This window comes from Leptonotus elevatus, chromosome 9 (assembly GCF_054856555.1).
Source record: "Leptonotus elevatus isolate MCC_2025b chromosome 9, RoL_Lele_1.0, whole genome shotgun sequence".
NCBI classification, from domain to species: Eukaryota; Metazoa; Chordata; class Actinopteri; order Syngnathiformes; family Syngnathidae; genus Leptonotus; species Leptonotus elevatus.
This window is the reverse complement of record NC_141247.1, coordinates 1718260-1740325: the sequence shown is the minus strand read 5'-3', so window position 1 is coordinate 1740325 and position 22066 is coordinate 1718260. Positions and strand designations below refer to the sequence as shown.

General features: G+C 38.5%; 1 protein-coding gene across 6 annotated transcripts; it reads right to left on the bottom strand.

Moving 5' to 3' along the window:
- Positions 1 to 1113: 1113 nt before the first annotated feature.
- On the bottom strand, positions 1114 to 20407 carry elf2a (E74-like factor 2a (ets domain transcription factor)). 6 transcript variants are annotated; one of them, XM_086085144.1, is made up of 10 exons: positions 20096 to 20407; positions 18408 to 18491; positions 17385 to 17438; positions 17102 to 17321; positions 15363 to 15467; positions 8689 to 8808; positions 8493 to 8576; positions 5888 to 6080; positions 5576 to 5803; positions 1114 to 2140 (listed from the first exon to the last, which is right to left on the bottom strand). In XM_086085144.1, the coding sequence occupies exons 2-10, from the start codon at positions 18480 to 18482 to the stop codon at positions 1627 to 1629; spliced, it is 1593 nt and encodes a 530-aa protein (XP_085941270.1). In that variant the 5' UTR covers positions 18483 to 18491; positions 20096 to 20407; the 3' UTR covers positions 1114 to 1626. The 6 variants fall into 6 exon arrangements, with proteins under 6 accessions (XP_085941270.1, XP_085941271.1, XP_085941268.1 ...); XM_086085145.1 differs by having other exon boundaries at positions 17102 to 17312; XM_086085142.1 differs by having other exon boundaries at positions 17102 to 17438; positions 20096 to 20154; positions 20320 to 20401.
- Positions 20408 to 22066: the final 1659 nt, after the last annotated feature.

Below are 22066 nucleotides of genomic sequence, written 5' to 3'. Positions count from 1 at the left end.
GATGGCTACAAGAAACGTTTGGAAGCTGTCATCACTGCCAAAGAGTGTGGAACCAAATATCAAAGAGGGGTGCCAGTATTGCTGCACATGCGGCGTTTTCTATTTTTTTCTTTACAATTACATTATGTAAGTTCCTTTGTTGAATTACTTTGGACATCCAATTAAAAGGTTCTGATGATATAAAATTAGTACATTTCCATTGATTTCTGAAGATATTGTTGAGATTATGCAAAAAAAATGAAGGGGTGCCAATAAAAGTGAGCAAAACGGAACCTTGTATATTTTGACTATGTAATCGATTAATATAATGTAAATATTAGGGCTGGTTTAAAAAAAATGGATTGATATCAAATCGATTAACCTTTTTATATTAATTAATAAATATTTTGTCCAGAATGAATTTGATAACTTTTTCATGTACAATTATTACCTTTAAAAACACATTTCTGCATTTGCTGTTGATTTGAGATGACCTCACTTGTGCTGAGGAAATAGGTAACGGCCAATCATGGCTCACCTGTTTTCTGGGTTTGTGTCAGCAAACAGCCTGTGTCAGCCTATGTCTTGTCGCCATAGACATAAGGTCATTAAAAAAAAAAAAGGGAAAAAAAAGACGACGACGCTGAACGCGCTTGTGAGGAACGGGCAGTGAGGACCCATAAACAATATCACAACATGCGCTGGGCGACGCCCCGCTTCCGTTCGACATCGTCGTTACAGCAACCTGACAGGTGGGTAAATAAAATTGCCCAGATTTGGACACATAAACATTGGATTTGAGGAGGAATGCGAATGGAATCAGATATGCCTGCAGTCTGAACACAACTTACCTGCTCCATAACTCAAGATGAGAGTGACCTCAGAGGGACATTCTGCGACAGCTCCAGGGAGCTAAATTGGATTCAGATTTTACATGTTTAGATTTAACATTTAATATTTGGATTTAACTACCGGTACTGTATTTAAGTTGACAAATAATCCAATTTAGCTCCCTGGAGTTTTAAATGTGCAAAAACTTTTGATATGCTTTACAAACGGCGCCCCATATACCACAACCCACCAACGACTTTTCTCTCACATTTTACGGCTGTAATGAGACACAATGAAAGGCAATTCCTTTTTTTCAACTTTTTATAGCACATTTTTAGTCAAATTGATAGTACAAGAAATAATAGCATACTATACTTCATATGTGGAGCACAAATCTAACTTCTTATTTGGATATAGACATCTTTTGACTCCCTTTTAAATTGCAGTAAAAAAAAAAAAAAGAAGCAGTGTTTTTAACAGTGCAGGGGAAGGACAGAAATCTTCAGACAAGAACAAATGTAAAACAAAAATGACACAACCAAACAAACGGCGCCTAAGAGAAGAAAACATACCTGCTGCGTATAAAAATGCACTGTACATTTCCATTTACAAAATCTTTTCAGTAAGTTTATATACTGTTTGCAAATGTTAATTCTTTCATTTGCAATCTAAGGCTGCCCATCTTCTTTGAGCTGAGTTTGTTGACATACCAGTTTTATTTCTTTTCTGTGGGGTTTCAATTTGTTCACAGTGAGAGCAGCATTTACAGTCTGTCATCTGCCCCGAACGAACACATGTCAACTGAGCTTTGACTTCTCACGAAGCTGGGCTTTCTTCTGGCGCTACTGTTGGACTGGAGATTGATGGGAACTCTGATTGTGCTGCTTGTGGCTGACTGTTGGAGGACTCCTTTAGCTGGGTGGGACTTTGGACCTGTTGTACAGAGGGCTGCGGTTTGGCTAGGATAAGCTGCGGTACGGGTGTGCCTGCTGCTAAATGGACGGTAGGTGTTGTCGCTGGCTTTGTTACAGCCTGTGCTAGACGTGTAGTGACAGGTTTGGCCTGTACGAGCTGCGTCAACGGGCCTGACGGATTTGCCTGCATGAGCGTGGCAAGCTGGTTGGCCGGAATGGTGATGATTGTTATTTTCTCACCTGCTTTGGAACCAGACGGCAGCATTGTGGGCAGGGTCTGGATGACAAATTTTTGGGTCGTACTAGCACTTGTTAACGTAACTGGGGCTCCTGCAGTGGTGCTTAGGATAGGGGAAGAGTTTAATGTCACTTGGCCAAGTGAGTTAGTCATTACCACAGGCATGGCACGAATGGGCCTGTTGGAGAAGAAAAAACATAAATCATTTAACACCAGTTTACCAACATACCCACTACTGAATGGCTGGTGTTTCCAAAAACTAGACTATTACTATTAATATAAAGTAGTATTTGACGACTTCACGATAGCAATTAAGACACCTACAGCGCCTTGCAAAAGTATTGTATTCACACCCTTGAGTTTTTCAACATTTTGGCACGGTACAGCCACAAACAAATATATTTCATTGAAATTTGATGTGAAAGTTAAACACACAATCATGAAGTGAAACAAAGTGGATCTTATTTTAAACTTGTTTTACAACAACAAAACTGAAAAGTAGGGCGTGCAAAAGTATTCATCCCCCCTGAACTAATACTTTGTCGAACCCCCTTTTTCTGCAATTACAGCTTCACAAGTCTTTTGGGGTATGTCTCTATCAGTTTTGCATGTCTTGGGACAGGGATGTGATTTGACCAAAGTGAAATTATCTGAAAATTTAGCCGGGGGGTCTGGGGGCCGCGGGCACCCAGCTAGGTCCAGAGCTCATGGGTTTTCCGTGTTTTTAAGTACTTTCAATGCACTCAGATGACAAAGAAATAGACAAAACAACAGCATAAATTTTCAATGTATATTGAATTATCCCATGTAAAATTGCAGTTTTAGTCAACTCAAAATCAGTCACATTCAAAAACATTGAGTGACTGCCTTTGCTTTTAAAAACTATCACTGAGAATATCATCATATATATTTACCATGCAATAAATCATTTAATCAATCATTCTTAATTTAATACATAATGCATAACAAAAACATAAAATACCTCATGCAGCAAGCTCTGGTAAAAACACAATCATGCATTCGTCGAATGCATGATTGACTAAGATCATCTCTGTAACTGCATACATCAAGACAGTCAACATATTGAAACCTGAAAAGTGCAAACATGCAGCATTCATTTGAGTTACCACGACCTCAAAATTCACAACTATCGGCAACTGGTACAGGTTGTCGGGGTGGATCACGTCTCTCCATTACCGCTTCCGATTGTGATGTCAATAAGGGATGGAGGCCGTAAAGTTTTGGAGTTTTCGTTTGGGCACCGAAACTTCCAGCGATGGAATAATTTGTTGTTCTTGACTGGAGTTCTTTCACGTGTTTTTTGCTCTTTGCGTGACTTTCGAGAGCTTTGAAACCTCTCCCACCATAGTCAATGGTATCATGGCACCAAATGCAAAGCGCTTTCCCGGCACGATCGATCTTCCGAATAAAGTCACTGAACAAATTCGTCACAGCCTTCTTTCCAACATTTGTAGATATATCCTTCTCTAACAAGTCCCATCGAAACTTGTTTTTTACGATCTTGTCAATTTCCTTAACTCGCGGAGCATCTTTGCGTTCGATCACGGACATCTTTCTTTAAACACCCGGCAAAAACTTGTGAGAAATGAACAATGGCATACTCCTATGCCTTTATAACAAGCGCGTTTATTGGTCAACAAACAATGGCATACTCCTATGCCTTTATAACAAGCGCGTGTATTGGTCAACACGGAGACTTCAGCCAATCGCAAGATCCGTTTCATTTCAGTTACGGAAACACTAAAATGGAATGCTGTAGAGAGACGAAATCGGATTTTTTACCACTTAAAAAATTGTAACATTTTATTTTTGGAGATAAAAAAAGCGGAATTCCGCGAATTAGCGGAAAAATCACATCCCTGTTGGGACTAACATTTTTGCCCATTCCTCCTTGCAAAACAGCTCCAGCTCAGCTAGGTTAGATGGAGAGCATATGTGAAAACAGCTTCTCTTCCAAGATTGCCCTGTATTTGGCGCCATCCATCTCACACTCTTCCCTGTCCCTGCAGAAGAAAAGCATCCCCAAGCGCATGATGCTCCCACCACCATGTTTGACAGTGGGGATGGTGTATTGAGACTGATGAGTAGCGTTGTTCTAACACCAAACATAGCGTTTGTCATGTAGGCCAAAAAGTTTAATTTTGGTCTCATCTGACCAGAGCACCTTCTTTCACTTGTCAGCAGTGTCTCCTACATGGCTCCTGGCAAACTGCAGAAGTGACTTGTGGCTCGCTTTTAGAAATGGCTTTTTTATTGCCACCCTTCCATACAGGTTAAATTTGTGCAATACTCGGCTGATGGTTGTTCTATGGACAGATTCAACTACCTCTGCTGTGGATCTTTGCAGTTCATTTGCTGTGATCAAACGCCTCTTGGGTACTTTCTCTGATGAGTGCCCTCCTTCTTCGGTCGGAAACTTTGGAGGGACAGCCTTGTCTTATAGATTTGTGGTTGTTTGGTACTCCCTCCACTTATGGATGCTTGATTGAACAGTACTTGTGAGATGTTCGAAGATTTTGAAATCTTATTGTATCCTTCTCCTGCTTTAAATGTGTCCACAACTTTGTCCTTGACCAGCCTGGTGTGTCATTTAGTCTTCATAATGCCGACTAAAGATTAAGATTGCGGTTCACAAACGCTCTCCATCTAACCTGGCTGAGCTGGAGATGTTTTGCAAGGGGGAATGGGCAAACATTTCAGCCTCCTGATGTGCAGAACCAATAGAGACTAGAGCTGTCAAAATGTATCGATTAATTGACAAATAATCGATCAAATTAATCAACAACTATTTTAACAGTCGAGTAATTGTTTTGGAGCCATTTTTCAATTTAAAATTGTCAAAATGCTCTGATTTCAGCATATCAACAATAATTGATCACTGATTTCTGTAGTCCTTCATGAATGAAGACTGATTATCTTCTATGTTTAATCTAAATTAGACATTTGCAAACATCTGTTTTTACTTTGGAAAACAATGATTGAATCAGTAACATAGTACAACATCAATTCCCCCTTTTTTTATCACTATACGAATACGAAGTACATAATAAACACCAATCACTGGTTGATAAACAGTAATCGGGGAAAAAGGCTTTTGTACTGCACTTTAATGCAAATTTAAAATAAATCTGATTAGTCGATTAATCGATTAAATAATAATTGACAGCACTAATAGAGACATACTCCAAAATACTTGAAGCTGTAATTGCAGCAGAAGGGGGTTCGACAAAGTATTAATTAAGGGGGGATGTGGGGGGTGCGTGAATACTTTTGTACACCCTACTTTTCAGTTTTTTAGTTTAAAAAAAGTTTGAAATATGATAAACACGTTTTATTTCATGATTGTGTGTTACTTTGTGTTTAACTTAAACATCAAATTTCAATGAAATATATTTGTTTGTGGTTGTACCGTGCAAAAATGTTGAAAGGGGGGATGAATACTTTTGCAAGGCGCTGTAGATGACTAACATAAAAAGTGAAAAGCGCTTTGTCCATTACATAGTGAATAAATAGACGATTACTACAAGAAGTTCATGTATGGCGTATGACAAATTAAATGCAAAGCTGAATGAAAAATCAACAAGTGTGACACCTGGTGGTGGTGTTGGGGATAATTGTGACGTAGGTTTGCTGAGGGTGGTAGGCGGCAGTGGTGTTGGCACCCAGGATTTCGGGACCCTGCTGGTTGGACAACACTCTCTCGTTCTCTTCACCTTCATCATTATCCTCAATGATCCGAATATTCTTTGGCATGTCTTTGAATTGGTAGGCCAATCTTTGACCCTCCACCTTTGCAAGGATTCCACGCTGGTAATAATATCTGCATATGAACAAACATGCTGATGTTGAATAGAAATGCTTTGAAAGAAACTATTGAAGTTTGAGTTTGTGCAGAATGGCTGACCTCAGGGCTCGGCCCATTGTTTCATAGTTCATATCAGGTTTATTCTTGTGTTTTCCCCAAAGTTTGGATACGGCCTTGGAGTCGACCAATTTGAAGATGCCCTTTTCCCTCTGCATCCACTTGATGTATCGAGGACATGTGTTTTTGTCCTGCAACAGTTCCAGCAGAAACTCCCACAGGTAGGTGGTGTTGCCTAGAAGCAAAAACACCATATATTTATATAGGGGTGTGGGCCTTGCCAGATCAGTCAAAATTAGTGCGTTAATTTTGAGTTAATTTAAAGTTCCTTTAACGCCATAAATGGCCGCCCCTTAACTTAGAAAGCCTGTACTGGGGGAGTTCCACTCGCAACCCAGCAGACACGTCAATGTCAAAATTTAGCAGTAATACATGTAATAATAATGCATATATTTGTGGAGAGACTGGGGTCAAGTTGTATTTGACAATTTTAAAAATGTGCAGACTTTCACAAGTTACGTCATGTTAAAAATTAGATAGCTCTCAACTCTCTCAATACAAATGACGCGTCAATACGTTATAAGCGCCATAGTTGTCGCGTAGCTTTTTTTTTTAATGCAAGAGTGTACAGGAGGGTCTGGCGCAGCTTCTGACTAAAGGATTAGGCTTGACTGCAATGTTATTTAAAAGAAACGGCCAGCAGGTGGCAGCAAGTATAAGATCGGCCAGTATCACACAAGGATCTTGTTGTTGAAGGAGAGAAGCAGGAAGTGAAGATTGGGACTGGGAGTGTCGTCTGTCACTACAAGCGTATTGTCAAGCTGCGAGGAGCAGCGGAGAGGAAGTAGAAAATAAGCGATTGGCAAAACAAAACAGTTAACCCTGCAGGATTGGTTTTTGGCTTAAAAAAAAGCATCCTCATCGGCTCACCAAGGCAAAACGGCGGCAATAGAGTTGCCGCATGTCAAGGAATGACGCTGCGTTGAGCAAACGCAATGAGCAACCGCCGAGCGATGAGCCCCGGGGTTAACGGCTTGCTTTGTCGGTCACGTCGACCCCTGGACGACTGGATACTGCGGCAGAGCTGCAGTTAGACCAGTCAATTGTTTATTTTTAGGTGCAATAAACTGTTATTTTGTTATCAAAAGCACTTTTTGGGACATTGTTTTATTGCACGAAAACATTACTTAGATGTTTGAGCTGTCACAAAAGAAAAATAGTAGTGTTAAAAGTCCAAGTTGTGCTTGAAATGTTTGTTTTACAAAAGGCTCTTTTTCTACGTTTTTTTCTCAAGAATTGGAATTTTGACAAAACTTGGCTATATTCCAACGCTGATAACTAAAGAACGGAAAAAGATAAAAATACACTTATTTTTCTGATGAAAGAAGAGTCAAATTTTTCTTTTGGTATGTTCTATGTTTATATAGCAATAGAACACAATATTCTGTGGGCCTTGCAAGATCAGTCAAAATCCAGTAAAACGGCTGGTATTGAAGGGGGGTTGCTCTAATGAAAATGGCTGGTATTCAATGAGTTAATATTAGGCATAAAAACGGGTCATGGGTGAAAAAGTTGAGAAGCACTTGGACCAAAATTTTGCCCCTTAATATTCGTCGGGCACTTGTCAAACGGGTGGGGGGCATGCGGTGGATGGAGAATTTAAATGTTAAAAATGTTACGGCCGGAAAAAAAAACAGCCTTCAGTACCCATCCCACCCGGAGTTCACTCATACACTGACTCTTCGGTCGCCTAGTCCCCACCCCTGGAATTATTTTCTCATCTGATATGCACGATTCCCCGACCTATTTTGGTTTCAAAACGGCAAATTTCGCCGAAAGGTGAGGGATTTTCATGCTTGTAATATGAAAAGAAAAATGCATTGAGCTGTCACCAACGATTACAAATGCATAATGCCATCTAGTGGCAGAAAAATGACCTAGACTCAAATCAATATCACACTTGTTTTTTAAAGTACAGTACATCTTTTTAATTTTAACTCAATTTTATGAATTATTATGAAATTACTATTAATGAATTCAAGATGCAGCTGTATTTCTATAAGTTTAAATTTTTTTCCACTTTTATGTTAACAAGATTATGAAAACATTGTCTTGTACATTTAGAACCAATATAAGATTTGCGATTAATCGTGAGTTAACTATTGAAGTCATCGCCTAACACGCCTAGTTTATAATCGTACAGCAAATAAGTTCCCCAAAAGGTCACAAAATATTTCTAACTAAGCAAATACGAACTAACGTGACAAAGTTATTATTACAGCAGTGCAACAGCTAAAGGTACACGGGTACGGCAAGCATGAGAAGGGGCGTCCAGACATTTAACTAGCACAGAATTTTTCACCATGGCAACAAATACTTCTCACTCCTCTCTCTCACTCACTGAGCGCCGCAGACTTGCGAGGGTGTGCACAAGTAGCGAGTGTGTTTTTCCGTCAGGGTTCGTTCAAGGTTGCAAATGATTGCAAAGATGTTTGCCAAATGCTAAATGCTTTTATGCTCGTAAACAATTTGACATTGGAAAGACATTTTAAACATGTTCAAAATTTGATTTAGGGTGGTATCATGCTAATAATAAATCATAAAATAAACAAATTGGCAGGAAATAGAAGAAAACATGTCTTTCTACCTTTTCCTTCCCTTTGTCTCTTCTTAATCCCCAGGTCAAAGGAGCCATTGGATGTAGGTTGGTGCATCTTTGTCTTACGTCCACCTAATATTTGAAAAACACTCATGTATTTTTTCTGTTTGCCTACTAGTATGTGTATCAAAAAGAGAAGATTCCTTTGTAGCACCACTCCAGTAGAATGACTTTTGACACTGACCTCCTCTCTTCTTTTTGGCAATAGGTTCACAATCAGGCGGGATGGGGAAGGATTCCTCCTCCTCAATTGGTCCACACTCTGTCGAAACCTCCACTACTGTCTCCATCATCACATCTTCTGCTTTATCACACCCAAAAAAACAAAAAATAACTCTTATTACTATTATTAATAATAACAACAACAATAATAATAACCTTTGTCTCACCATGGCTTTGCTTTAAGCAAAATTTTAGGTATTTTTTTTTTTTATACTTCTTTGCAATAACTTTGGCCTGTTCTTTCCATTATAATTTGCTTCTACTTGTTTTCTGGCCACATTACCACAGGCTTGATAGTACTCTCTGCTACTGACAATTTTTGTGAATTTGCATTTGAGTCTCATTTGTTTGTGTTCTTGGGCAAAAACAAAGCACTAAGTGAAGATGTAGAGTGCTATATAAAACCCCTGGCAAAAATCACACAATCACTGCTCCTGAAACTCATTTAAATGTGTAATTTTGGAGAACAAAAGCGAATCACAGATGTTTGACAATGTAATTTTCATTCAAATACCACAATTGTAGCTGTAAAGAAACACTTAAAAAAGGCAAGAACTGTTGTAGACTGTCACAATTTATTGAGCTTGTTTTGCCTCTCTTTGGTCACTGCTGCTTTAGTGGAGAAAACACGGAAAAATCACAAATATGTTTGTGGATCTACAAAACGTGACAATCACGACTGCATTTGTGGATCTCAGAAACACATGAAAATCAAAAATGTATTTGTGCAAGTGATTCTGAGATAAATTTCTCCCCGTAACTAAGGCGTGTACTTCATCAGTGACAAACTAGTCCTCAACCTGGCTTGAACTTCTTCTGACTGCTGTTACCAGCTAAGATTTGCAGGTTGGAGGATTTGCTTTTTGAACATTTTATTTTATTTCCACCACAGATTTTCAAATGGATTGACATCTAGTTCTACTTTTCAGTATATGCATTATGCATCCTACTGTATCTGTTGCCGACTTTCACCGTTTTCTCCACAATAGTTTTCCGTTACACATGTATATCGTTTTATATGTATAGCGACACAGGCTGATCCACTTCACACACAACAGTATTCCTACGGTAGCTAGCTCTGTGTCCTGCTTTCATAAAATCATGTGTGAACAACCCTTGGCCATGCTGCGTTTTTGCAGTGCCCTCTTTTGTACTTCTCTCCTTCGAACTTGCTGGCTCCACTCCCATGACAGTTTCTATCATTTAATCGCCCTCCCAAACCCATCACATCCTTCCGTTCTGATTTCACAGAATTCATTACACAACTCTTCAAAGTCTCATCATCCATACTACTCATAGGCTCATAATTGCAAAACTACAACTGTCTTTGTGGACATTTTAAGCACTTTTAATTTTACTCAACATGCCAATATTCCCTAGCCTGGCAATAGCCAAATGATTTGTGCTTCACTCGAGGGAGTTCTCCACAATATCAGTCTGAGATTGCTCAGCGTTGATTTGCCCGGGAAAGGCGGGACATTCTGTAAAATCTTTGAGCTGATTGGACGATGCAGCATCTTGTAAACGTTTGTTTTGACCAATTACGGCCACGGATCATAATGTCGTCTTCGTTCTTGTCGAAGGGGGAAAAAAGCATGAACATATTTACCTTACCAGCCAAAAAAGCACAAAGCTTCTCTCGCTCTTCAACATTCAACAAGAAAATGGTGAGTAATTCTGCGAGAACAGAATTAATAGCAGCGTCCATTCGTCCATGTTAGGTTTGTTTATTTGCCCCGGCGTCGGCACTGGCTTCCTGGTTTCGTCACAGTTGAGCTGCATATCACGCCCCCAAACACATTGTCGCTCCGTGATTGGTCCAAACCACCAGTGGTTTGGATCGGTGGAACTCAATGGGAGCGGTACAAGATGGATTCTCGGGAGTTTGTGAACTCACAAATACCGCGAGAATACATTTTGCGACAGCAAAGTTTAATATCCCCATCCACAGTCTTAGACTTGGTCTACCCAACTGGTGTCTGTATTGACACCCTCTCATACACCGACCTTACTATTATCACCACCTGGCTATAACCTCCCACATAAATAGTCCCATCAAAACCATACTCTAACCCTATCCTTCCAAAACCTCAAATCTTTTTTTCCCAGCACAATTTCCACTCACATATCTAACACCATTTCAACCTCCACCCTCCCTTAAGTGCCAACCATTGCTGAACTGGTTTCAAGTTACAGTAACATCCTCTCCATCGGTCTCAATCAACTTGCTTCAACTAAATCAACATCTGTCTCTTTCACCCACGGTACACCCCTGGACTACACGCTCGCAAAAAACAACACAGACAACTGGAACGCCTAATCAATAAAACCAGACGCAAAGTACACATACAAGCCCTCACTTACCTGTACAGAGGTGCACTCACCTCAGCCTACATTGTTTTACTCAGACATCCTTCACTCTAGCTCCTCCAACCCCCGACACACTTTTCTACACTATTAACTATTTTATTGCAACACATTACCCGCAAAACAACCCCGACAGTGGAAGCCAATTTCGAGCATTTTAACTCATCTTTCAAGGCAAACAGAATATTGTGTACTTTTACTACATAAACATGCTGGGTACCAAATGAAAGATCACATTCCATTACTTCATTAGAAAAAAAAATAATAATTCTACCTTATTCCGTTCTTTAGTAATCACTATTTGAAAATAGGTAATTTGAGTGACATTGAGCGAAAATTGAAATAAGGAGAAAAGAAGCTTTTTGTGACTTTGACACTAATATTTTTTGTTTAGTGCCGCTCTGTAAATTAGATTTAATGTGACAAAGGTTTTAAACATTCACGTCACCCTTGAAAACGTTCTATTACATCATATCAATCTGTTTCACTGCAATTGCATACACTGGCAGAACATTGAAAAGAGATAGAATGCTGCTATCTGCTGGCCATAGTTAGTGGGTGTTTTTGATTTCACAAGCCCATTGACCAAGCAGCGCTGCACACCACTAGCACTGCCCATTGAGGGAAAAAAAACATCGTAAACGTAATTTGACATTTTTGGCAGCATTCATTTGGATTTTAATAAACGGCATTAAACGTTTTTGCCGGTAAAAGAGTTAAACTGCTCAACCCAGTGGACAATATTGCTCAGTCATTTACTACAGACTAATGCAATAAGCTCCTGGACTTCTTTAAAACCAAACTTGATAGCATACCAGGGTTGGCACTGGGTCATGAAACCTTTAAAGGTCTCATATTATTCAACTTTTCAACATACTAAAATAGTTCTCAAATGTGTAAAAGACATGTCTAATATTTTTGGATCTAACATTTTTGCTGTCTTTAAATCAGCCAAAAAACGTTCTGTTCAAAACAGCCTGTTTTAGGGGTGTGCCACTTTTATGTAAATAGCTGCACCAGGCCACGCCTAGGCCATACCCTTCTCTCTCTCGAAGGGGCAGTGATTTCAGTCATGGTAGCAGAAGAAAAGAAGAATACAGACATGTCTTTTACACATTTGAGAACTATTTTAATATGTGGAAAAGTGGCATAACGTTTTACCATAAGAAAAAGTAGCATAACATTACTACAGAGACTATGTTGTAGCGTTAGTTTGTGATTGTTTAGGCAATGGTTATTTTGCCGTAAACGGCCGTGAATGTTTGTAGACATTTACAAGCGGGTACGAATAACACAAATGTGCACATTAAGGCCACTGCACGGTCGCAACGTGCAAGCCGTCTCGTCGAGACCACATAGCGGCCGGTTACCATCACAATGTCATGTCAACTAGGTGGCGAGTTGCCAGTCACGGCAAATTAACCACCGCGGATTGTATCTTGACAAAACAATACGCAACCGCTTCATATTATCCAACCACCGTCTGCTTTATCATATCAGACCTCTTGTAACCAAACAACCTCCACACGACAAATGTAGCTCCCACTTTAGGCACTAAAAATACACCAGTAATATGGTAGAAGGTGCACATCTCTTATTAGAAAGGATAGGAAGGAAGGCTAAATCAAAAATGTTAAACTTACATCATTCCCGTTTAGTCGTGTCACACTGTTGGGACCAATCCATTATTTTTAAACGTGTTGCAAATCCAGCTCTGAACAGGCTTTCACTAACAAAACAGTCCTTTGAGAAATGATGTTGGTGCACGTCCTTCAAAATAAAATGAATCCACTGTCTTCTCAAAGACTTGGGACAAAGGAAGCAACAACTTTTTCCTGATCATTGTTTCCCCTCTCCACAAAGCATTTGCAAGCAGGGGGAGAAAAAGAAAGGAGCAGCCAGCTTCTCGAAAGTCAGTGGGTGTGACAAACCTTTACCAGAGGTGGTGCCACTAAGCATTTGCAAGCAGGGGGAGAAAAAGAAAGGAGCAGCCAGCTTCTCGAATGTCAGTGGGTGTGACAAACCTTTACCAGAGGTGGTGCCACTAACCCAAGGGGGCTGGGTCGAGTGCACTTCCGTGTCTTTTTGAAATCACTAAGTCACGAAGTTTATTCTCTCCGTTTGAGGCACACATTTTAGAAAGGAGGAGAAAGCTAAAGGAGTCGCGGAAGGACTGTTTTCCTACCTGGTTGGATTGTAGACAGGCCGGGGATGCATATTATTGATAGAAACCCCCACTAAAGTGCATTTTCATACTATGGGACCTTTAATCCAATGTGGCTAAACAGTAAAAAATCTCCTCGCCACATTTGAGTGTAGCTAGTCACAACATCGCGTGTCTATGTGGCGGCAGTGCCGCTATCCTACTGTGTGCGCCACTCATGCATGCACATAGCAGAGACATTGTAGGCCAAATAACAAATGCATAACACTTTGGGGAATCTGTATATTTTTCAAGTTCTAGGCATAGCTTGATGGGTAATTAATTGCACATTGAGGTGGTAGAAATGGGCGAACTTCTTATCAATAAAGTGGCAATTGTGTCGAATTGTCACAGATGAAATAAGAACACACATACTGTTCATTGGTTGCATTAGCTTGTCACCGTTTTAGCCCGACCCCAAAAAATCAGGACAACAGAGGGTGGAAAAGAGTGTCAGGCTATATCTCAGCAATTCAGTACTAAATTGATCTCAGTCTTTGCACACATTTTTTTGTGTTCATTTTTTTTTTTAATATTGTTGAGGTACTATCGACAAGAAATTATTAGGCATACTCATGTTGTAGTATAGGGCAGCATAAGATCTGACGTAAGTGTCTGCGCCATAACATCATCATATGTTGTTTTTTTTTTTTTTTATAAATCAGGGGGTCACTCAAAGTGCAGACCGCCAGTTGCAATCTCTGGTCTACAGTATAACACAGGTAAATCAGCTCTCTTCTTGATCACAGCCTACCTCACCAACTGATTCTATTATATTGCTATGAACAACTGCACATCACATTCCATCATAGTAATGCAGTGTCCTTCAAGGGTCGGTGCTTGGTCCCCTCCCTTTCATTATCTACATGATACCACTTGGACACATCAGTCGCCACCAAGGACTTCAATGTCACTGCTACGCCAAGGACACACAACTCAAACACAACCAAAATTCACCAATGCCACAGTCTCTGTCCTCTCAAACCGTCTCTCTGCTACAAAATCATGGATGACCACCAACTTTTTCAAACTCAACGGCAATAAATCTGAATTTAACATTATTGATCCCAAATTCAATCAGGATTGCACACTCTCTATTGATGGTCACACACCCACCTCCTCCCCACAGATCAGATAACCTCTAATTCATTTTTGACCCCGCCCCACTTCCAACCCCACAAATATGCTAATGATACCTTGATCCGTGCCCTTATTTCCTCCAGACGTGATTACTGCAATAGTCTCTCTTAAGGTTTTCCATCCACCCATCTACAAAAAAAACTATAACATGTAAAAGAACTTGTCTTCCCGGTTACTCATTCAATCGCTCCAACGACCAAACCACCCATCTACCAATGACTCCATTGGCTACCCATAAAACAGTGCACCTTCAATACCTTCTTGAAGGGGTATTGTAATTATCTACTTTGCTTCAAAGGACATCTCTCGTGTTGGAGCCATGATTCATGTCAATCCACTTGGTGCAACAGCTCTCCAATGTGTTAGCACTCTTCCTTAAATGCTTAGTAAATAGCAGATTCGGTCATGTTTGTTTTAGAACAGAAAATTACCAGATAGCCTCTTTTTCTTCCTCCAAATTGAGCAATTCCTAATTGTTTTCTTTACTTATTAAAAAAAGAAATATGATTGACTACAACCATTTTCTTTTTTGCTTGTTTTTTTTTTGTCTGTGCTAATTGAAGCCAGAAGGGTGGCAATGGTGGCATGTTGAACAATTTGAATCTATATGTTTTTCCCAGGGGTACGTACGGTAAGCTTTTGGCACTAGCGACTCTTATTTTTAAAGAGAGGAAGTATTTTGAAGTTTGCAATGTATTCAGAAAAATACACAAAAGCCTGGTAAACATCTACTACACTATACTCTATGACAATTAAATGGGTTAGTTAAAACATTAACCATATCTCAATGAGCAATGTTTTTTGTCGACATTGTAAGGCACCAATGTATTTTCTTTACAAAAAAAGCTTACGTAAGAACCTAGCCAGGGTACAATGGAGGAAATACCAATACATATTGATGGCTAAGGTAATGAAAGTGTGGTTACCTGTGTTGCGATCATGCAACCCTGCAGGAGACTCCATATGCAGAAGAGCTTCAGCTGCTTCAAAAGTTTTATCGAAACATACTAAGTCCTGGCTTGACATCTCCACTGCAAAAGACACAAACATATGTAAAGCGTATGAAGGGCCTCAAAACAGTAACAAACACTAGTATGTCACAATAAACAGGATGTATCTATAAGACACCCTTTTCCTTCAAGGTGCTGCAGTCATACTTACAATCCAGGACTAAACACTGATGACACTATGATAAGCAACGGTGTTTTCAGTATATCACGTAAACCCCTTCGGACCTAAAGGTGATTGCAGTGGACATGACATATTTGCGGGTCTAAACCAATAAAATGCATAATTCTAAACCAATAAAATGCATAATTTGGATGGTCAACACGTCTGGTTCATAATTGGATCCTAGCTAACCAATCACAATCGCAAGTTGATTTGCATGATGTTCATGTTAAAAATGTTACATATAAGCTTGGTAAGTTTACAACACGTTACAGTCATACTATCCGGTCATCCAGTACAACAAATCAAAACATAAAATAACCCACATGTTGTTGTTACTGGGGAAAAGAGTAAAAATCAGTAAAAATAAAAATAAAATAAACCTAAATTTTGCCCAGCAGAAAAAATGCGGGTCGGAAGGGGTTAAGGATCTGGGCCAGTATTAATAAAGAAATGTAGTGTAAAGGGAACAGGTAACAACCAATCAGCTCAAACTAGCTCAAAGTTCAGCTCACAAATTTTTAAAGGAACTAGTTCAGTTCATAGTTCATAATTGAAAATTTTCAAACTGCCGGTAAGTTCATTGTTCCAAAAACTAACTAGTTTATAATTCAAGCCTTTTGCTTTTCCCCCTTCATTTTCTGTGTTAAGCATTACATTACCCTTATCTGTTAATCATCATTTATTTGATCTTATGTTCACAAGTCACCTCACAGATTGTATTTTGTGCCATGCGGAAATGTTTTAGTAGTACATCTAAATATTGGACATTTGTACCCATGAATTTTGAGGAAAGGAAAATTCACTCAATTTGTGTTAAATACTACCCACAAAGATTTGGGGATATTTGGCTTTCTGGTTAAATTTTAGAATAAACCTATAATTTGTAGGTGTACTTAATTTCACATTCTTTAAAAAAAAAAATTACTTAGTTGTCCAACTGTTCAATGTTTGCTGTTCTCCAACAAGGAGCAAAACAGAAAAAAATCACAACAGATGCATTCATCAACCACAAAATATCAATGGGCATCCACTTCAATGCCCTTCCGTGATTTTTCCAGTCTCTCAGAATCTCTGATGCAACATGCTGATGACTCTGTGACACTAAGCTCAGTGGGCACTTCCTTCTCTCTTTGAAGCTCAACAATGGTGAGGTAGAAGACAACTGTTATTAGAGTTGTCCCGATCCGTTCGTGTAATTTTCAGTTGATCGAGATCGGGTGAAAATTATCAAATTATTAATTTGTTATTTTCTTAATTTTTAAAATTCACAAAACGGCAAAGAAATTCTGAGATGCAAAGATATTGCCAAATACAACAGCAATAGCATAGTTTTATATTATACAATGTAATGTTTTGAGTTTGTGTGGTAGAGTGAGAATAAACTTTGTACACGTCAAAATACAATATATTGGACTTGCAGTGTAATATCCAGTCCACGAATAGAAACAACGGAAGTACAAACAGGATACATTTTAATATTGTATTGTCTCACCTGTCTCAGCTACTTCTGTGACAACCTCCTGCTCTTCAGCCACATCCTGCATCAGGTAAGTATCATCATCATACACCAGCACCTGTGCAGAGTAACACTCCTCCACTTGGGCACTGGCCACCTCCTCCACAATCACTGCAGGACAGCCATCCTCCTGGACTATCACATGTTCCGTCTTCTCCACCTCTTCACCGCCTCCCACAATCACTGCCTCTACCACCTGCTGAATTACTTCATCGTCCTCCTCTGCCTCCTCACCTCTTCCCACAATCACTGCATCTACCTCCTGCTGGATTACTTCATCATCTTCCTCCTCCTCAGCAACCTGCTGCTCACACTACAGCGATAAAAGAAAAAGGGGGTGTTCAAAGCAGCACATACTGTCGTCCACTTGTTATTGTCAAAAAGTTTTTTTAATAAAATTGAAGTTTAGATTATCTTTTTAAATAATGCCTGGCCTAATTGGTTGTTGATGTGCTAAAAAAATTTCTTTTTAATTTCATTTATGAAGCACACTTCAACAATAAAAATGTAGATTTCAAATATTCTCTTCTTGGTGTATTCACTTGATTAGTCACTAGATTTGTTATGTCCTAGAATTCAATAATTTTTATTTGGGGACCTTTAGCAGATATGAGATTAAAATTGATTAATTAGATTAATAAAAAATCCTGCTATTAATTTGATTAAAAAAAAATTAATCGCCTGACAGCACTAGTAAATAGCAATGACAAAAAAACTATTGAGACATTGAATGTGTGGCAAAAAAATTTGGCCTGCACTGTATGCCAGGACAACTTGCAAACCGAAAATGTCTGAGTAATAATAAAAATTTAAAATAAGTTGCAACATAGAACAAATTGTTCATAAACCAGGTCGTTCATAAACTGACGTTCCAATGTATTTTGCCAAATTGATACTCCCTATTCCCATTATATTATGTGTCTGTCAAGAGACTTGACTGGCAGTTAAGAATGTTAAATAATGGTACAAGTACAATAATTCATTAGTAGTTTAAGTTTTGTAATGGCAACAGTTTAAAAATGTAACAATGGATTTAACTTAATATTATTTTTAATGTAAAGATTTGTATTGAAATTCCAAATGAGTCAACCAGCCCCATGGGACTGATTGTGGTTTATTTTGGATCTTCTAATATAACCGGAACAAACAAGATTTATTTATTTATTTATTTTTACTTCAAAAACAACTTATTGACCTGAATATTGCAACTTTTCTATGAATCTACAACAGATACATTTTTCCACCACCGTAATTGAATCTCATCACAGCAGTACTTTCGTACTTGTTGAGGCTCCTCCACCATAGTGACATACTCCACTATATTTCCTCCTCCATCGGACACCACCACAGAGGTCATCACTCATTCCTAAAAAAAAAAAGAAGTTGTCCAAGTTAAAAGTTAATGAAAATCACAACTCCAAGGGTGATGCATTTTCAATAAATCTTTTTCATTTTAGAATTTGTCAAGTTTGGACATTCAAACAGCTGCTGCAGGAGGCTATTCTGACATCCTGCAAAGGAATTCAAGTGCAGCTGTATAATATATCGGAAAAAATATCAATATCGCGATATTGGCCCATGCAATATGCATATCGCAAAGCCATGCAATGTTTCATATGGAACTGTATGCTTTTATCTGAATTTGACCAGTCGCATCAAATCTGGAACATTTTCAACTTAAACTGAATTTAGCTGCATATGAGAGCTGCCCTAACAAAATAAGACCAAACTGGAACACTTAGCATCTCTTTATGGTAGATGTGTCATCTGAGATGTTGGCATGTGCCACTGTGCCAGTATATCTGTAAAGTCTCCCCCCAGTGAGCATTCTGCGCTGTGCTCTTCCAGTCATCTCTACAGGACGGCCACACCTTGGAAGAGAAGCAACACTGCTGAACTTTCTCCATTTATAGGCATTTTTTTCTAATTTACTGATGAACATTTAAGGCTTTTAGAGATACTTTTGTAACCTTTCCCATCTTTATACAAGTTTATATGTAAAGTCCTAACCTCAACCCAACTGAGATGCACTGGCACGACCTCAAGAGAGCTATTCATGCCAGATACCCCAAGAATCTTGCTGAACAAGAACAGTTTTGTTGTGCAGGTCTAATCTACAACTATAGGAAACGTTTGATTAAGGTTAGTTACTACTGCCAAAGGAGGTTCAACCAGTTAATAAACTAAGGGTTCACTTACCGGTACTTTTCCCCTCCCTGTCCTGTACATACATAAATGCTTCTTTTTTTTTATGCAAACATAAGATTGTTTGTGTAGTATTAATTTAATCAGATTCTGTTTATACTTGTGATTTAGATAAAGATATGATTACATTTTATGATCAATTTATGTAGGAATTTATGATAATCCAAACGGTTTACTAACTTTTTCATTTTACTGCACACACACACGGGGGTATGTGGCTCAGAAAAGTAAATGGGAATTTGCTAATCCGAAATTTGTCAAAAGTAAATAATTTTAACATACCCGATGGATGAATGAAGGTATCAACTAAAATTAATAACTCACAATTGGTTTTAAATCAACAGAACAAATTACATCCGTTGAGATTGAAATAAAACAACACAAATTCATCATGTTGATTAGCACTAAACTGAGGAACGATGAAGTCAATCGTAGGTTCATGTTTACTTTATGTAAAGCATGGGTTTGTTGCTACCGGACACTGATCCAACTTCAGCAACTACTTAGCGAGGTTATAACAACGGTTTGCCATCTAAACTACGAGTACTAAAATTCTATTCCCTTTGATAGCTCTCAGAAATGTTAAGATTATTGGTTAAGTCTACATTTGTAGTGATAGCATATAGCGCTGTTAGCAATTAGCTACCTTACGTACTATTTACCGTTATATAAGACACAAGTGCTTGGTTAGCAAGAGCATCAAAATAATTTGCTTTAGTGAAATGAAACGTGCAAACTAGTGTTGTGCTTTTAGTTTCATCTTACCTTGTTTTGCTGTGAGAACAAAAAGGACGCTCCACAGTCACAGCTAACGCTACCTGGGCCTGACTTAGCCGTAAGTTGGCAGAGCAAAAAAAGAAAAAGAAAAAAAAAGACAATTTCACTTTTCTAAACAATGGTTTTAAATTCCATTGCCCCTCGCCACACTTTACATAAGATCCTCTGAACAGCGTTTGAATCCAGATTACAAGGTTGTATGCATGCCTTACTTATGTTTTGGTTTGTGTCTGTCGTACTCGGTACTTTGCTATCATGTAGCTTTCCGGCGCGCAGTCTCGTAGCTAAACGGATACTGCGGGTCAAAGCGTCGACCGCTATGACGTCACGAGGACAAACCCCATTATCGCAACCACTAATGTCAGAATGAGAAAGACTAGTAAACGCTTAGACTAAAATCGCCTGGAAACGAACACATAAAGTTTGTCAGAAATAGTCGTTTCAATAAATAATAGTAAATAATAAATAAATAAAAAGTCGTTCAATAAATGACAGTTCAGTATGTGTACCCTCTGTAAAAAATAAAAATCAGCCAAGTCCCCTTCCGAACCAGCGCAAAGCATTTGGGATGATGATGAAGAAGAAAATACTTTAAGTGCTATGCTATCAGTTTCTGATTTAACTCAATGTGTAGTGGCATCTCTAGAACTGTTAAGGGAAAAAAAAAAGATTTAACTAGAAAAAAAGAAGAAATATTTAACTTAATTATCCTCATTTGGGATCATAGTATAGATCTTTTCTCAAAAACAAATCATTAAATAATTTTAAAGAAAAGCAGAAAATGCTAATAATAATAATAACTGCTGTCAATAGTGAAAATTGCATTGTTGCACAGTTGCACTGAAGCGTGTGTTTTTGCATTTAGTGAGACACTTGGACTCTTTGTCATTCCTGGTGGCAGCCTGCCATGAATTCTAGTTTTAAAAACTTAAAAAATATATTATAAAATCGCATGTACCCCTTGCAGTGCCTTAACGTACCCCAGGGATACGCATACCACCATTTGACAACCACTGGCATAAGCTAAACAGTACTTTATTCATTATCTTTGATTCAAGCATGAATGGGTCACAAACGGTGGTAACTGATCATCTAAGCCAGTTGTGTCCAAACTACGGCCATCCATTTTTTCAGCGGGCCATGGCATATAGGTTACTAAAAATGACATTTGACACGACCCACGAATTAGTTAAAAACAAAACAAAACATGGTAGCGTGAGAAGGGAGTGTCCAAAATAGGTGCCATTATTACTAATAATACACTTTTTACAACTAAAATAATAAAAATGTGGCGAATAAATATGGTTGGGATTTGGTTACTGCTCAGTGCAGCGGTGGATCTAGTCTGGTCCAATAAAAGGCAGATGCCACCCCTAAATCTTGAAAATCCTAAACTATTTGCCTAATCACCTTTACCAGAAAGCTGTTATGTAGGAGTTAAAGAAAAAAATATATAAACAATACTTAATTGATTTATTCATTTCAGCGTCTTTATTAAGTTTGAGACAGAATTTCAGAGCCATGCACCCTTCCGTTTTTCTGTATGCGGACCCCAAATGAAAAAGTTAGGACACCCCTGATCAAAGCCATGTTATGAAACTATAAGCATATTTACTCATTCTAACTTGGGTCTGGGTTAATGAATCGGTGTTTAGGTCAGATGAGTATTTTACAATAAAAACAGTTCATTTTAAAAGGTAGTATTGCTTTTATTGGAAAAAAAAACAGCTCTTTGATAAAGAAAATGTAACATTTAAGAGAACAAGCCTTTTTTTTCTTAAAATACAAGTCTTGTTACAAATAACAGAATCATGTTACTCAAAGCTCTAGCGGTAATTATTCTGCAAGAAAGAAGAGATAAACACAGATCACAAGACACACATACACAAACATTGCGGTTCAAAATAGTAATCTCTGAACTTTAACGAATACTGTAAAATAAATGTTTGAATGAGATGA

Coding starts and splice junctions, on each gene's coding strand:
- elf2a (XM_086085140.1), bottom strand. CDS start 18,482: ATGACCTCTGTGGTGGTGTCCGATGGAGGAGGAAATATAGTGGAGTAT. Junction 8,809..15,362: donor GTTGCATGATCGCAACACAG/GTAACCACACTT, acceptor GGTGTGATAAAG/CAGAAGATGTGATGATGGAG. Junction 5,804..5,887: donor ACAATGGGCCGAGCCCTGAG/GTCAGCCATTCT, acceptor GTTCATATGCAG/ATATTATTACCAGCGTGGAA.